Genomic DNA, 18,025 nt, shown 5'->3' on the forward strand with positions numbered 1-18,025 from the left:
AACTAGAAATGAAAAGCTCTCACTTGAATCATCATGGATCTCCATCCACCTTGTTCCTTTGGGCCTTCACTTCATGGGATTCTTTGGACTAACACTATTTAAATAACTAATCTATTTACTTTAAATAAAAGTTACAAAAAATACTTAACGGTACACACACCGTATTTAGATTACAAAAATACATCACGATGCGCAAATCGTATTTTAAAATCTATGGGTCACACTAGTCTATATATAACAACATAATATCATATATTATATTAAATGCCACATAATAAATCACTCAACATGCTTGTCTAAACTACAACATCGAATGTTCATAATTAAGGCAACGCATTTCCTAAAATATCTCATATTTTAAATCATAATTAGATAATATCATATACGAGTATTATTCATGACCAATCATAAAATATCATATATTTTAATTTAGGCATGAGATAAAATCAAATCTTATTTTAATCTAGAAAGATAAATCATATTTAATCTTCCATGATTATCCTAACAACTTTAGGAGATTCTATCCTAATTATTAGTCAATCAAATAATTTTAAAATCAATTACATCCTAATCTAATTATGGGATAATCACATTATTTAAATAAATTATTATCTGTAGACACCCATTTGTGTCTCCCCAAAACCAAACCCGGTGATGAGTGCCTTTCACGTCGAATCATAATCAAATGAAACGAAAGTGTGGAAAGGTCTAGTGTTGCGGAAAGTTTTATTTCTTTTCTCTTCTTTCTGTTTGTGAAAGCTTTATTTTAAGAAAACAGCCAATCCAGTTTGGTTGGTCCATGATATGGGTCCGATAGTGGTGTAGTTGGATGGGGCTTGCAAAGACCTTTCCAACGATATATTATAAGCCCAATTCCGATGAATATTGAGGAAGTTATGGCCAATTTACTAAACTGGGCCCGGTTTGAGCTTTAAGTACGGCCTAATGATCTAGGGGAGGGCCTAATATAATTTATCATTCCTAATGTAATTAGGAATGGTTTTAGTCTTCTAGAACATTCTAGAAGGTCTTTATCATTCCTGATTCAATTAGGACTCTTCAGAGTTTTAATCAAGATCAAATAGCATTTTCGATTGGAATTATATTATTTTATCTTCCAGTACAAAAAAATTTATCAGATTTTCGAAAACGCGTTGAAAACCGCTTTGGCGTCCAACCCCAGGCCTTGGCGCCTGGAACCAGGATTGGCGCCAGGCGCTAGCCATTGGCGCCTGGCGCTAGTCACTGGTCCTGGCGCCAACTAGCCAGGGCTGGCGCCAAGGTGTTTTTGCGATCTTCAGACTCTGTTTTGTTAAATTATCTTTTTTGGATGATTTTCTCTATAAATATCGTATCAAAAACTCCGTTTTCATTCACCAAGAATCATCAATTCTCTTCTTCATTCATCAACTCTCTTCATTCACAAATCATTCATTCTCTTCAAATCAATCAATTCATTCATTCATCTTTCATTCATCTCTTTCATCAATAACATTTAATTCTTTAAAATAAATATTCTTTCTTGCTTTTTAATACAAAATTCCGCATTCATTAGATCTTGAAACACCTAGCCATATTCGAAGTTGCCTTCGCCCTAGACGTGAAAGGTTTTAATTTCTGAGGGTTTGGTCCCAAATCTCTCTTTCAATTATTTAATTTAATTGTTTGATTATTATTTTCCTTGAAGTTACTAACGTGTGTATTTTGTTATTAGAAAGAGGTACGAGGCATCCAAGTAAGTACTTTAATGGTTTAATTGATATTATGATATAGAAATCATGCTTAGATTGTTATTTTGATTCCTAGTATCATGTTAGGATGTTTTCCTTAATTTGATGTTTAGGGTGACAACAATAAATTCCTAGTATCATGTCTAGGGTAACTTTAATATTAAGTATGATTAAAAGTATGATGCCTTTTATTCTCTTCCTAATATTAATTCATGTTAGTATCATGTTAGGGCTAAAGATTTGATTTTTATTGCTTAGTGACATGCTAGGGTTCGTTATTAATCTTGTTAGTATCATGCTTAGGAACTTGCTATGCTTTAACATGAATATGATTATGATAATAATTGTTATAATTTTATGATTATTATTGATTATGATTGATATTATTATTGTTAATAATGTTGATTATTATTTATGTTGCTTGATATGTATTATATTTTTTATTGTTATTGCTTGATCACACCTTTTTATGCATGTTTAAAGGGAATTTGTACTTGTAATCACGCTTAATAAGATAATTAATAATCTTGTTAGGGTTAATTGTGATTATAATTCAACTGATCGCCAATAATAGTTTATTTGTGCATTAAATTCAACCTACATAGATTAAACAGGTTTAGGGTTAATCCTATTGATTGTATGTTAGTCAGAAAGCGCACATGAATACGAGCAGAATAAAGTAGAGGCCTATTATTAGGGCAGGTTCAATTTCTTTTAGGTTGGTGACAGGGTAAAGTCGTATCCCCTAATCAAAAATAATTACCTAATTCACTAACTAAAGTAGATAGGGAAGTAGGGTCGATCTCCACAGGGAAACAAGTCTTTTTACTCCTAATTAAATATTATAATCTAAATTATTTAAGTAACCAATATTAAAAGTTGAATATGAAACTAACTAAAAAGAGTAAGAAAAGGGAGAAAATAATATATAAAAGGATCTAGGGCATAGGTTCACCAATAAATAATATTCCGGGGTAAAATAGGGTAATCAATCATTGACATGGCATAAATAACATGATTAACAGGCTCTCGCAATTTATTAATCAACATAGATCTAACAGGCTCTCGCAATTTACTAGATCTAAGTTCTTATCGAAAATAGCCTTTAATATCAAATTAACATCTGCTCGATTCATCAATTTAATATTGCTATACTTTTACAAGCCGCAATTGTAAAACATTAAAACAATCCAATAAGAAATCATCATGCAATACCAACAATCAATAATAGTCAATCATCAATGCATCAATTAATCAGATTGTAAAGGGCTCTCGCTACTTATTACAATCACACAATTAATTTATCGGTATTAAATCTCATCTCACGAATTCTCATCTCTCGATTCTTGAATCAATATTGTCAAACTCATGCATAAAAGATAGGCCTAATCTAGTCACAGAGCATTAAATCAATCAATAGGAAATTAATCTAGCATTGATAAATAACAACAATAAATTTACCCCTTCATATTATTTATTAGATCCCCATAAACCCTAGAAATTAAACTACTCACACATAATTAAATATAAACTAAGCAAAGCAATAAAATAAATCATGATCAAAGGAATAAAATAAATAACTAAGATTAAGGGAAGAGAAATCGTCACCAAAGTAAATCTGGAATTAATCAAAGAAATAAGAACAAAGGTTTAGAGAGAATTTTAAGAGAGAGAAAAATACTAAGTAGAGAGAGAAAGTCTAAGAGAAAGAAGTTTAAGAGAAGAAGAAGAGAGAAGAAGATCTCCTCCAAAAGAAGAGACGATCTAAAAACGTATTACGGAGGAGTATTTATACTCCGTACAAAAATCCTAAACTAAAACAAATTAATACGACTCTAATTGTTTCCTAAATAAACACGCGCCCGATCGGGCGAGGCACCGCCCGATCGGGCGCGCCTTTTTTCACCTCTAATATAACAATCTCGCGCCCGGCCGGGCGCGTCACCGGGCGCGCCTCCGGGCGCCAGCCTTTTTGGCCGGGCGGATCATTTGGGCCAATATTTGGACTTCGATTGGGCTCCAATTCTTCGGGCCAATCTGGGTTTCCTCTTTGGGTCTTGAATACTCGGTCCAAACGCCCCGGTATCACCTCTACCGAGCCCTTAATCACCGGTTCGATGGCTCTAACCGGCCCTGGGCTATAAAATCTGGTCGTGCTTCTCCAGTGCTCGTGATTGCTCCTTAATATCTCGGGAAAATACTCCAAAAGCATAAATCCCTGCAAAAGTCAACCAAATCTACGAAAACACTAGAAAACACCAATTAGTAATAAAAGTGGCTCTAAAGAGCCAAAAACACTACTAATTAAGACCAAGGGACGGGGGTAAAATACTATATAAAATGGATACATCAGTTGGATTTGTACCATCATCCCCGAACCCTTATTTGGTTCATGACCTTATGGAGTTGACAATCTCTTGGATCGTTAAGGGGTGTAACCTTCACCTCGTGAACGGTTTACAAGTTCCTTAAAAACTTGTTGGCGACTCTTTTGCTCTATCTTCTTCCCTTTTGGACGCCACCGTACTTTAGTGTATGATCACAGTGGGGTTCAAGCTAGTGGGATTTAAAGGCTTGAAATTATTCCCTACAGTTTTTGGCGACTCCACTGGGGAGGATTTCTATTTTAATTCCTGAATTTGTTTCGGCAATGATTTAGAATGAGTGGATGAGACTCGAAAAGTTCTAAGTATTTCATGTGCGTAATTTTGATTAACATTATTGTCATATGCATAAAAAGGTTCTCATTGGAAAGACCATCCGTAATGAGTCAAAAACATAGGATTTTACACGTAGGAAATTTGAGAAATGTCTTTCACAACTAGGACTGAAATAACACCGCGCGAAACTGGATGATTTTATTGAGCACAGAAAGCTGCTGAGGCATGTGGGAAGTAGCGTCAGGGGCCAGAGCTTGGCGCCAAACTTTTAGCCGTAGCGCCAGACGCCAATATTGGCGCCAGGCGCTACAGTTAAAAGTTGGCGCCAGTCTCTGTTTTCTGGCGCCAATTTCCCCCAATACCGAGCCAGAAATATGCGTTCTAATTTCGACCGGTTTTTTGTATTGTTTGCTCGATCCTGCTTCCTGATTGAATTTTTTCTCACTTTTCTGAAACCCATATGTGTTCTACATATGGACATAACCCTCTGGGAATTCATGCTCTATCTACCCGATTGAACACTCCTGGCAACAAAGGGTACATCTGAGAGGTTGAATTCACCAAACCATGGAAGTGAGTTTTTTCTAAAAACTCGCGGTGTCCTATCCACACGCGTTAACCCTTCACGGTTAGGCTTCTACGCGGTGCATCTGGAAAATTAACCATGGACCCTATTTGACTAAACCATATCCCGAACTTTAGAGAACTAGAGCCATGGTTAGGTTGCAAACTCATTGCATCATATTGTGCCTACTTGACTAATTGTGCATTATTGGTTGTGCATATATATTCTATGTTCCTCTTAACCGTTTGTTGATTTGTGTTGAGATTAAAATTAATGACTTAAAGAACTTTGCCTAATTAATTAATTAATTAATTAATTTGAGTCAATAAAGTTTCTTTTAAATCGGAATTGACCTAGTACGACTTTAGGCATACCCCAGTTGACTAATAATACCGAAAACAGTCCCAGACCAAAGCTCCAATGTTGGCGCCAAAGTCTGAGCTGTAGCGCCACTGTATGGTGTGTAGCGCCAGACATTTACTAAAAAGTCTGGCGCCAATCACCATATTGTGACGCCAGTCTTGTCGCTTGGCCGACAGTTCGGATTATTTGTCGTGTCATCACCTAGGGTCTAATTAACCAGTTTACTAATTAATTCGGTTAATTTTCGCGGTCAATAACACCTTGTCAAGTCATTAATCGAGTCTTGCTCACATAGTCTAGCCACATGGTCATGACAAAAGTCTCAACATGTCACCTACACTCACTAGTCTTAGCACACACTTTGAGTATACATCACCATGACCATGTCGTAGGTCCATGCATGAGTCGGTTTTTCCGTCATTTGAGTTGGGGGTACATTTTATTCCTAGTTCTTCATATCCCTCCATCTAAATCTTTCTTCACATTCTTTCATCTTTCTTCACTTCCTCCATCCATTGCATGTCGAATAAAGTTTGAGTCAAATAATTAACAATAAGTATCCCCAAATTCCTTTCCCACAGTACTTGGTCGAGGAGAGAAGGGCGATTAATCAAGGACAAACTCTTTATTCAAGTCTCGCTTATTGATAAACCGATTCGTCAAAAGAGGAAGGCTAAGAAGATAATGGCAACTCAAGAAGAAGTCAATAATCTCAAGAACCAACTGGCTACTGTAACTGAGACACTGAAGCTACTCGCACTCAAGATCGATGATCCCGTGAAGCAACAACGGATGGACCTCATGCAAGAAAGCTTGAGCAAGCTATCTAGTGACTACAAATTTCAGGGCATGAGTTCACAAGGGGTCTCACTGGACAAAGAACTTCTTCCACACAAGTTCAACGCCACTGACATCCCTAAATTCAAGGCAACAAATAACCCTTACTTCCACTTAAGAGCTTTTGAAACTATAATGAGCATTAAGGGTATCGATAAGAAGATTTTCCCCTCTCTGTTCCCACTATCTCTCGAAACCGTTTGTCAACAATGGTTCTTTTCTCTCGAGAAAGAAAAAACCTCTTCTTGGGAGTCGATAACAAACGCTTTCATAGATAGATATAAGTGCAACGTCCAAGACGAGACGGACCACAGACAACTTGAGATGTTAAAACAAAAGGAAAACGAAGGGTTCACGTCTTTCTTCAATAAATGGAGGGAAACTTCTGCTAATATGGTCAAGGCTCCTACCGAAAAAGAATCTGTGAGGATGTTCATCAAGAATCTCCAAGGGAAGTATTCAAAGCACTTAAAGTACCAACACAACTTGAATACTTTCAAAGCTGTTTATAATATAGGCATTGACATTGAAGATGACCTTCTAAAAGATAATAGTGCAAGAGGAAAGAAGAGCGACCATCCTTCTTCTTCCTCTAATGAGGTACATGCTACAAACACCTCTAAACCACGAATCCAAAGATCAAAAAGGGTGTTCACTCCACTTGGTATGAGTTATGAAACGGCTTTCGAGAAGCTAAATCATAAAGGACTAGTCATGCCCATAGGGCCCATCAAAGATCCGGTTCCAGAAGCTAGGCCACCTAAGTGGGACCCTAATAAGCACTGCAAATATCATCAAGGAAAGGGTCACGACACTGAAGAGTGTTGGAAACTCAAAGAAGCTATTCAAGATTTGATCGATGACAATGAAACTTCCGAAGTTCTAGCCATCGAAGATGACCAAGCATCCTTTAATCCATCACTTCTTATCACACCTGTAGGAGAGCCCGTGATCGAGACAGCTCATAATATCCTAATCAATCTTATCCAAAATTAACCACTATAATTATGGATAATTATCAATTTAACAACTTTAAATATGGATAATATCAAATATAACAACTTTGGAATGTTTAATTTTATCCTAAAATAAAATATTTTATCCAAAATAAAACCGATTTTATCCCAAAATAATTTTGTAATTATCTTGAAATATTTTCAAAAAACTGAATTTTTTTTTAAAAAATCGTACTGCACGGTTGCTAGCCACCGTGGTTGGCTAGCCGAGGCTAGCCACGGTGGCTGGCTGCTTTGCAATAGCCACTGCTGCAAAGGCAGTAGCACCCCGTAGCAGTGGCAGCCACGGCAGCAGCGTGCAACGCTTGCACAGCTGCTGCCCCAGCCACCAGGACCGCCGCCCTCCTCTTACCCTCCCTCTTGGACCACCATCTGGTCGGCAGTCGCCGTGGCTGCGCCACCCAGCCGTGGCTGCTAGCCTTAAAACTATTTTTTTAATTTAATTAAAATAAATTTTATAAAAATTAAATCAAATCAATCTAAAATTAAAATTAAATCTACATTCAACTTTAAAATTACGGTTCATCATTAAATTAATCCCAATTTAACTTCAACTCTTAAAATTAAATCGATGATCATACACAAAACATTTTTATGCATAAATCAATCGGATTAAAATTATGAAACATAAAACAAATTGAATTAAATCAAAATCAAGCACAAAAATCATATTCTAGGGCTATGATTTTCGAAATAATTCGATATGGTTTAGGGTTTTTCGAAAAAATCAAACTAGGGTTCTATGGTTCATAATTTTCGAATACTCTAGGGCTTAATTCGGTCCTCTTCATGGCTATTTTGAGCATAATTAAATCACGTTTAATCAATTCCAAAAGTTTAATCACATTAAATATAATAATTGAACTATAATTAAATTAATTTCTCCCTCTTAATTGATTATAAAATTAACATGGACTTCAAATTAATCGTATTAATATGATCAAGCGTGTTCATGCAAGAGCCTAACTAATACCACTATAGGAGTTTGTATGTACTATGCAGCGGAAAATCATGATACATATTTAATCACTTACCTAATCCCAAGATCACATGCATAACACACAAGACACGTAATCATACCTTTATAGCGTGAATTCCACGTAGAAATTTGATTGACAAATCAAGGAGAGAATAGAGCCCCAAGCGTTGCTCCTCTACTTAGTCCACGAGCTTCGAACGAGCCGTCTACCAATAATAGATTGCTCGAATGATTGAGAAAAACCGCGTCACCACCTTTAATGGACTAAGCCGACCACCACGAACCACCACAATTGGCCCCGAGGAGGAGAGAGGGTGTCGTGAGAGAGAGGAGTTTGAGAGGGGTTGGTCTCGTGTTTGCTAATTCGGGTTTGATCACACTGATAACTGAATTACTTACTCTGCAAATCCTGGTCACCTAGTCTATTTATAATCACATTATAATTAGACTAGGGTTAGGAAGCTCAAAACCCTTTGTAGACACCCATTTGTGTCTCCCCAAAACCAAAACCAGTGATGAGTGCCTTTCACGTCGAATCATAATCGAATGAAGTGAAAGTGTGGAAAGTTTAGTGTTGCGGATAGTTTTAATTTCTTTTCTCTTCTCTCTGTTTTTGAAAACTTATTTTGAGAAAATAGCTAATCCAGTTTGTTTGGTCCATGATATGGGTCCAATAGTAGTGTAGTTGGATGGGGCTTGACAAGAGCTTTCCAACGATATATTATAAGCCCGATTCTTATGAATATTGAGGAAGTTATGGCCAATTTACTAAACTGAGCCCGGTTTGAGCCTTATAAGCGGCCTAATGATCTAGGGGAGGGCCTAATATGATTTATCATTCTTAATGCAATTAGGAATGATTTTAGTCTTCTAGATTCTTCTAGAAGGTTCTTTTCATTCCTAATTCAATTAGAATTGATAAATTGACTTTTGTTGACTTTTCAGAGTTTTAATTAAAATCAAAGAGCATTTTTATGGAAAAATATGATTTTATCCTCCTGTACGGCAATTTTTATCTGATTTTAAGAAAACGCGTGATTTTCTGAATCAGCGCCAAACGCCAGCTATAGCGCCTGGCGCCAGCATTGGCGTTGGTTCGTTTTTTTGTGCGCCAGACTATGTTTCGATATTTTATCTTTTTGGCTGATTTTCTTTATAAATAATGTATTAAAAACTCCGTTTTCGATAACCAGTTTTCAGCAATATTCACCTACAACCAGTTTTCATTCATCAATTCTCTCTCATTCTCTTCTCATTCATCAACTCTCGTCAATTTTCTTGATTATTCTCTCTCTCTCTCTTTTTCTAAAAAAAAATCCGCATTCATTAGATCTAGATACACCTAGCCATATTCGAAGTTGCCTGCGCCCTAGACGTGAAAGGTTTAATTTCTGAGGGTTTGGTCCCAAATCTCTATTTCCATTATTTAATTTAATTGCTTTGTTTATTATTTTCCTTGAAGTTACTAACGTGTGTATTTTGTTATTAGAAAGAGGTACGAGGCATCAAAGTAAGTGATTTAATGGTTTTTTATTGATGTTATGATGTAAAAATCATGTTTAGATTGTTATTTTGATTCCTAGTATCATGTCTAGGGTAAATTTAATATCAAGTATGATTAAAAGTATGATGCTTCCTATGTTCTTTCTAATGTTTATGATTGTTAGTATCATGTTAGGGTAAAGATTTGATTTTTATTTGCTTAGTGACATGCTAGGGTTTGTTATTAATCTTGTTAGTATCATGCCTAGGATCTTGCTATGCTTTAACATGGTTATTAATATTATTAATTATGATTGTTATTATGACGATTATTATTATGATTATTCTTCATGATTTATGATTATAATTGTTATAATGATGATTATTTTTAATTATGATTGTTATGATTATAATTTTATTATTTTGATTATTATTATGTTGCTTGATATTTATTTGTCATTACTTGATCACGCCTTTTATGCATGTTTAAAGGGAATTTGTACTTGTAATCACGCTTAATAAGATAATTAATAATCTTGTTTAGGGTTAATATGATTATAATTCAAGTGATCGCCAATAATAGTTTATTTGCATTATATTCAACCAACATAGATAAACAGGTTTAGGGTAATCCTATTGATTGTATGTTAGACAGAAAGCGCACACGAATACGATCAGAATAAAGTAGAGGTCTATTATTAGGGCAGGTTCAATCTCTTTTAGGCTGGATTTGTACCTTCATCCCCGGACCCTTATTTGGTTCAAGACCTTATGGAGTTGACGATCTCTTGGATCGTTAAGGGGTGTAACCTTCACCCTGTGAACGGTTTACAAGTTCCTAAAACTTGTTGGCGACTCTTTTGCTCTATCTTCTTCCCTTTTGGACGCCACCATACTTTAGTGTATGATCACAGTGGGGTTCTAGCTAGGGGTTAACGCTTGAAAATATTCCCTACACCCTTCAACCCATTCCATGTGGCCGGCCATACTAGGGGATGAGGCCCATCATGGGCCTCGTCCTCTCGTGCCCGATCTAGACCCTTTGTGTGACCATATAGGATCCGTCCAATTGGGCTTTGGGCTAATTTACTAGCCCAAAGATCTTGGTACCTCTAGCTATGACCAAACGACGATTCAAATGTCCGAACTTAATTATCTCCATGATTTGATCCTTTTATATATCTAGTAATTGCACACGACGAAGACATAAATCCTTCAATAACTAGTACCAATAAAAGTCATTTAAGTAATTATCAAATCGAATTATAGTAAAAATCAGTGTATTATTAAAAACAGTTATTTTAAATTAAGGTGTTGTTATTAATTTATCAAATACTGTTATTGATTCATTAAGTACTATTATTTACCCTACATATCTATTAACTAATACTAAAATAGAACTTGCTTACATCATTTTTGACACATGTTAAACTATCATTAAAAATTTTCCCACCAAAACAATATATGATGTCATTTTTTTTTTTTTTATTTTTTTTTTTATTTTTGGTTTTTGTTACCACCTCCGTTACATATTATTTGCAACGATTTGACATAAAGTAGAGAGGGTAAATGTCTAATTGATGCAAATAATATGTAACAGAGGTAGTAATTTACTTAGCGTATTTTTTAAAAGCATATTGTATAATTATTTTTGGAAAAACATGCATTATTAATGCAATATAATGTATAATACTTTTAAATATTTTCAACACAGCAAATCAATAATAATTTTTTTTCTCAATTTAAATTTAATAATTTTTCCTTATTATTTCAATTTTCTTATACACATTGCATTTGTATATTTCACATAAATTGCCTCATTTTTTAATATTATATCACAAATTAATTATGAAAAAAAGTTATTACTACCGTGCGATGCACGGGCACTAATCTAGTATATATATACTAGTTTGTGCCCCGTGCGATGCCCAAGTTGTTTATTGAATTGTAAGATAAATTTTTAATCTATATATCAAATTTAAAAATATATCATTGATACAAATTAGTTAGGAATTGGATGTGCTTTTTTGACGATTAGCTATCTGATAGGCATATAATGACTAATAATAATGTTGGTGGGGAAATGTTCGATTTAATACACATAAAAAAATAGCAAAAAATAAATTAAATGAAATAAATGTTCAAAGCCCGTTGGGTAGATCCGAACCTAAAACTTTGGGCAAGAGTTGAACATTTCTTAACTCATAACCTGAAGTGACCCAATTCGAGATAACTCGTGGCCCGACCCTAATTGATGGGTCTACATAGTAATAAAATTCTATTAAATTGTGAAGTACTCATATTAGTTTAGCCGATTAGTATACATTATAAATGGATGTTTTACACTTTGAACTATATTAGAATTATGATCTAATAATTTTTTTGAATAAAATTATAATTCAATTTGTACATCTGAAATATTGATATTTTATCGAAAATAAAACTCTAAATTAACAATTTTATCTTGAAATTCTATCCAAATAGAATTCTAACTAACTTTTTTATCTTGTAAAGTCTATCCTACGTGGCGTGACACTTGGCGAGAAATTGGAACGCTAAGTGTCACTGTCTCATGACATGGCTAAAAGTTTAGCTTTATATATTAGTTATATGATACATACTAGTTTTGTCCCCCGTGCAATGCCCGGGTTGTTAATTGTATTTTAAGATTAACTTTAATCTATATGTCAAATTTTAAAATACATCATTGATACAAAATTAGTTAGAAATTGATGTGATTTTGTGACAATTTGATATCTAGTAGACATGTAATGACTAAGAATAAGTTTGGTGGAAATGTTCGAATTAATACATTAAAAAAACAAAAACATCAGCAAAAAATAAATTAAATAAAATAAATGTTCAAAACCCATTAGATTGACCCGAACCCAAAACTTTGGGCAAGGGTTGAACATTTCTTGACTCGTGACCTGAAGTGACCCAATCCGAGATGACTCATGACCCAACCCTAATTGACATGTCTACATAATAATAAAATTTTATTAGATAGTGAAGTATATTATTTAATAAATGGATGTTTTACGCTTTGAACTATTCCTTCGCTCTAAAAAATGTTATGATATAAAAAATAAATTTATATGATAATTGTTGTGAATTATAATCTAATAATTTTTTTGAATAAAATTAAAATTCAATTTGTACATTTGAAATATTGGTATTTTGTCAAAAATAAAACTCTAAACTAACAATTTTATCATAAATTTCTATCCAAATATAATTCTAAAGTAACCTTTTTCATCTTATGAACTCTATTTAAATCTATCCAACGTGACGCGACACTATATATATATATATATATATATATATATATATATATATATATATATATATATATATATAATTTTCCTTCATAAAAACTACGATCGTCGAGTAGATCTTGCACTGCAGAGCATCTCCCGCATATATCGCTGAAAATTACAGTCTTATTGGAGAGACAATCTAACGATCCTTTGTAGCCGTGATGATGTTTTCCTTCTGATTCATCTATTCGTATTCGAAAACTTGATAACTTTTTCACCAACGAAATAATTTCACGACAATCCATTAGATCTCCTGCCATGGATTCAAATCTAAGAAATAAAGTTCCTCCCAATGAGGAAGTATTATTATAAACCTAAAAAAAAAAATTAAAGAAACAAGTATTGGAGCTTGATATTGGACGAGGTGACCTATACCGAGTAGCGGTCCATCATCCCCCCCACTTAACACTACCTTAGTTGAGTAGTTCATGTTTTCACGAGCCTATGACACTTGCTTAGCAAATCACCTCGACCAAATTATGCAAACATTTCCCACCAAATTGTGCACAAATTCAAATTCACATAAAATCATGTACTCCCCAATTTGTGCATAAAATCATATTCATGGGTCAGATAAAAACTTGGGTTTTCTTGGGCAAGATGAGTTTTTGGCTATATAAGGCAACTAATTTCAGCTGGATTATTCCTGATCACTTAATATGCCAAAGATTACACAGGGTTACTCGGTTCTTCGGTACGATTTCGTATTCCGATGTAACTACGTGTACAAAGATGATAACTAATCATTCTAGATATGGTAGGCTAAATGATGCACTCCACCTGTTTGATCAAATGCCTGTTAGAGATACCATTGCTTGGAATTCAATTGTTAAAGGGTGTTTAGATTGTGGTGATTTGAGCATGGGTCGGAAGCTATTCGATGAAATGCCTGTGAGAAATGTTATTTCGTGGACGACGATGATTAGCGGGTATATGCGATTTGGGTATGTAGAGTTGGCTGAAAGATTGTTCAAAGAAATGCCTTTTAAGGATGTTGCTGTTTGGAATTCTATGGTTTATGGTTATTTTAGGAATGGTAGAGTTGGTGAGGCTGTTAAGGTGTTTGAAGAGATGCCCTGTAGGAATGTTATTTCGTGGACTTCGATGATTAGTGGGCTTGATCAAGTTGGGAGAAGTGTTGATGCCTTGAGTGTATTTAAGCGGATGGTCGGTGATGGGATCGAGCCCTCAGCATCAGCAAGTATATTTCCTTGTCTGATAACAGCTTGTGCCAGTTCAAGGGCTATTGAGCTTGGTACACAGATTCATGCGCGCATTGTGAAGCTGGGGTGCGTGGATGAAGAGTATATAACTTCTTCTTTAATAACATTTTACGCAACTTGTAAGCAACCAGAAAATTCTAGCAAGATCTTTAGGGAATATGTGCATGACAGCGTGGTTGTGTGGACTTCCCTCTTAACAGGATATAATTTGAATTTGATGCATAATGATTCATTGACAATATTTACTGACATGATCAAATTGGGGATTTTACCTAACGAGTCTTCTTTCACTAGTGTCTTGAATTCTTGCTGTGCACTTACGTCTCTTGATATAGGGAAAGTTGTTCACGCAGAAGCTATTAAGCTGGGATTTGAGGCTTCTGCATTTGTGGGGAATTCACTTGTTACATTGTATTCTAAATGTGGGGGCATTCTAGATGCACTAAAAGCATTTGAAGGAATAAGAGTGAAAAATCTTGTATCCTGGAACTCGATCATTGTTGGGAGTGCGCAGCATGGGTGTGCTAATTGGGTGTTTACATTGTTTGCACAGATTCTACGCGCAGGGGTTGAACCTGATGAAATCACTTTCACTGGGTTGCTGAATGCTGCTAGTCATTCTGGAGTGTTCCTGAAAGGGAAGCGATTTTTCCAGTTTTTCACCAAGTATTCTTTGATAAAAATGAATGTTCAGCATTATGCTTGCGTGGTGGATATCATGTGCCGATCTGGGGAACTAGATAAAGCAGAAGACTTTATCAATAATATGCCAATTAAGCCAAATTCTCTGGTTCTGTTAAATCTACTTAATGCATGTAGAACACACTCTGATATTGAAATAGCTGAAAGAGTGTCAAAGTACATACTTGATCTAGACCCACATTGCAGTGCAGCTTACACTTTATTGTCTAATCTTTATGCTTCAGCTGGAAGATGGAATGACGTCTCAAGAGTAAGATCACAGATGAAAAGAAGAAAACTTGCAAAACAAGAAGGATCGAGCTGGCTAAATCAGCATGACGGGCATCCTGATGTCCTATCTGGAAACTTATCCCATCATCCCATTTAATATATCAGTGAAAATCTACTGTTTGGTATAAATATTGCAAAAATGATCATCAGTCTGATAAAGAGTTGAATGTGGGATGTGCTATTACCTATCCATAATGAGGATTTATCAAAAAGGTTTCTCTGCTAAGTCCTGCATTGGTAAAGGTAAGATTGCTTACATTTTGACCTCCTCATCAGAATCCTGCAGACTTGCTTATGTAGTTACTGTTGTTTGTACTCCTATATAGTATATTCCGAGACTGGTTATTGGATTCGTTACGAGTAAAGAGTAGTCTAACATTTAAATAGAATTTTTAATCTTAATGTATGCATTGATGTTTCTAACTTTTTAAGAAATACGAAAAAGGTCACTGGTATTATGATCATTGTAAGACATTGCAGGTGTTTTCCTTTCTTCATGATTTGAGATTTGTTGTTCAGCAATTTATAGAGGTGGTTTAAGCTCTTTATGTTTTTTGTTTTGGTATTATCAAACTTGATGGGCACTTCCTGGATTAAAGGTCCACTACCCGACTACAACATGCCGGACTTCAAAGAGCGAAAAAGGTTTTCTCAAGACAGTGTAGATATGTCTTGGACACCTTAGAAACCCTTTATAACCTTCAAGCATCCCGTACAGCCCTCTGGTCAATCTTGAAAAAGTTCAAATGTGCATATAGCATTGTTGCTGATTAAAACCACTTCAGGCGCTTAGCCATGGATGGAAAAGGAAAGTTGGACTTGTTAATCCATATTTTAGCATATTATGAAACTAACCTTTAAATAAGGATAACTACAGAGTAGAGATTTGCAATAGCAATTCAAGTCAGCCAGCCTGCTTGCTGCTGAACCTATTTCAAAAGCTTTGAGTCGATATCCATTTCCCATGCTTTAAAGTATGTCATCTGCTTCTTGCTAGACTTATTTTTACTACGTATGCTCTCGAGTCTATATGACAAGTGCTTCATCCAATATGTTGCTTGCAGTATATACCTTGAGTGGTAACAATCATATGTCTAGATATGCACTGGCCGTCCTCTAGATCCTTAATGAGATTTAATGTTGTCAGAGTATTAGTACCGCTCATTAGCTAAAAACATTGTTGCTTATCATTTTCCTTTTTTTTTTTTAGGAAATTACTCGTCCAATTGTAGCCTTTACCTTTCCATGATTGTTAGATAAGTTGTCTACTGATTCATGGTGACAATAGACTTGGATGTCAGAGTTAGGGAAGCTGTACATTTCTACACTATACTGCCATTGTCCTGTCACTTTTATTATACTTAACATGATTCAAGAGCTTCCTCCAATATGATTTTATTCCTCTGAAATATATGAAAGTACTCCTGGCTTGCTACTAAGAGAATACTTCTGCTGTCCTAGTAATATATTCTCTGAACTGGTAATACCTTGTTTCTTGCAGGTTAATTGAGTTAATCTCAAAAAACTAGTAAAAACTGCCATTGAAGAAGCAGGAAACACTGCATATTGCGGACGATTGCTGCTGAACTTTGTCAGTAGGTTAGTCTTCTGCATTGTCACTGTTGATTGACCATTAAGCATTAAAATAGTCTCCAAAGAAGCCTAGTTAGTGGTTTAATCCCTTTTCAACAAACTGTAGATTTGATGACGTATTGTAACAAAATGTAAGAATTTGTGGAGTAGCAGCAAAAATAGGGCAGAATGATGTGGGAGAATAACATGACTTCATGACCATTATATAGTGTTAAAGTTTAGAGCTGCATTACTGTTATATTGTTATGGGGTTGATGGGTAATTGTACCGTGTCAGTTGAAATAAGAGATATTAATGCAGAATATTGGTCATTCTATAAAGGGAAATGTAGATTGAAGAGGACGACAGCTTCATGAAGACTGATAGTGATCAGGTTTCAGTGATTTTTACAGTAGGGGCAGTAACCTAGTGAATAGGGTACAGCCTATATCTTGTTGTTGCCTTGGAAATGTAATATCAAATTTAAGCCCCTTTTCTCTTATGCAACATCGTCTTGGATATCATTTCTTGATGAGTTCTATGGTTATTGTCTTTAGCATTAACCTGGGTTCTACACTGTTCCCTTAAATTCCATGATGTACAGCATTAGCAAGTAGCTCCCCCGTCCCTACACCCTCATTGATTTGGCTACCATCTACTTTTTCTAGCTAACTTCTACTGTTTAGATAGAAAGTATCTCGGAGTCTAGTCTAACAATCTTGCTTAACGTTTGCCTGCAGGCATTGTCTCTAACATGCAGATATCCCCTGAAATCCATGTTTCATAAGAAATTTATCCCACTTCCAAGTTTCTTGGTTTAAGAATCCTATTCCTGTTGGTGATAAATAAATACTCCACAAGTTCAATGCATAAAGGGCCAAACAGAGGTGGTTTGGAAATGGTACCAATAGGGAAAAAAATGAAGAAGCAACGGCATCACTGTGAGACAGCAACGACTAACAAGTATGTCATGGTTGTTGATGGGATCACTAAAAGAGTTGTTAAATGAGAAGAGAATTCATGTGAAAAGTTTGGCATTGATGCCATTTGATGTAGGGCGCTTTAGGTAAACACTAAGATCTTGGTTTAATGGGATATGTTTGTTTGGAGATTTTGTGCCATGTTATCTCATGCGGAGGACTATAAGCTTTGAATTTTGAAGTCTAAGATTTGAGCCTCCTAATTATATTTCAAGTAAATTATGACTTGGTAGCATTGATTTTTTGGTCTAGAGAGAGCCTTAATTAAAGGGTATATGATCCAAACAGTTTCAATCTCAACTCTGAGGTAAAATAGTTAGTAGGTG

The 18,025-nt window shown here is 35.2% G+C and overlaps 1 protein-coding gene across 1 annotated transcript; it reads left to right on the forward strand.

Annotated features, from left to right (window-relative positions):
- The first annotated feature begins 13,562 nt into the window (after nt 1-13,562).
- Nucleotides 13,563-17,678, forward strand: LOC145626786 (pentatricopeptide repeat-containing protein At5g46460, mitochondrial-like). Its single transcript, XM_081679263.1, has 3 exons — nt 13,563-15,390; nt 16,649-16,746; nt 17,460-17,678. The coding sequence occupies exon 1, from the start codon at nt 13,685-13,687 to the stop codon at nt 15,242-15,244; it is 1,560 nt and encodes a 519-aa protein (XP_081535389.1). The 5' UTR covers nt 13,563-13,684; the 3' UTR covers nt 15,245-15,390; nt 16,649-16,746; nt 17,460-17,678.
- Nucleotides 17,679-18,025: the final 347 nt, after the last annotated feature.

Source organism: Chenopodium album, chromosome 4, assembly GCF_948465745.1.
Source record: "Chenopodium album chromosome 4, dcCheAlbu1.1, whole genome shotgun sequence".
Taxonomy (NCBI): Eukaryota; Viridiplantae; Streptophyta; class Magnoliopsida; order Caryophyllales; family Amaranthaceae; genus Chenopodium; species Chenopodium album.

Bases quoted from the DNA above. Each gene is read 5' to 3' on its own strand.
- LOC145626786 (XM_081679263.1), top strand. From the start codon at position 13,685: ATGATAACTAATCATTCTAGATATGGTAGGCTAAATGATGCACTCCAC.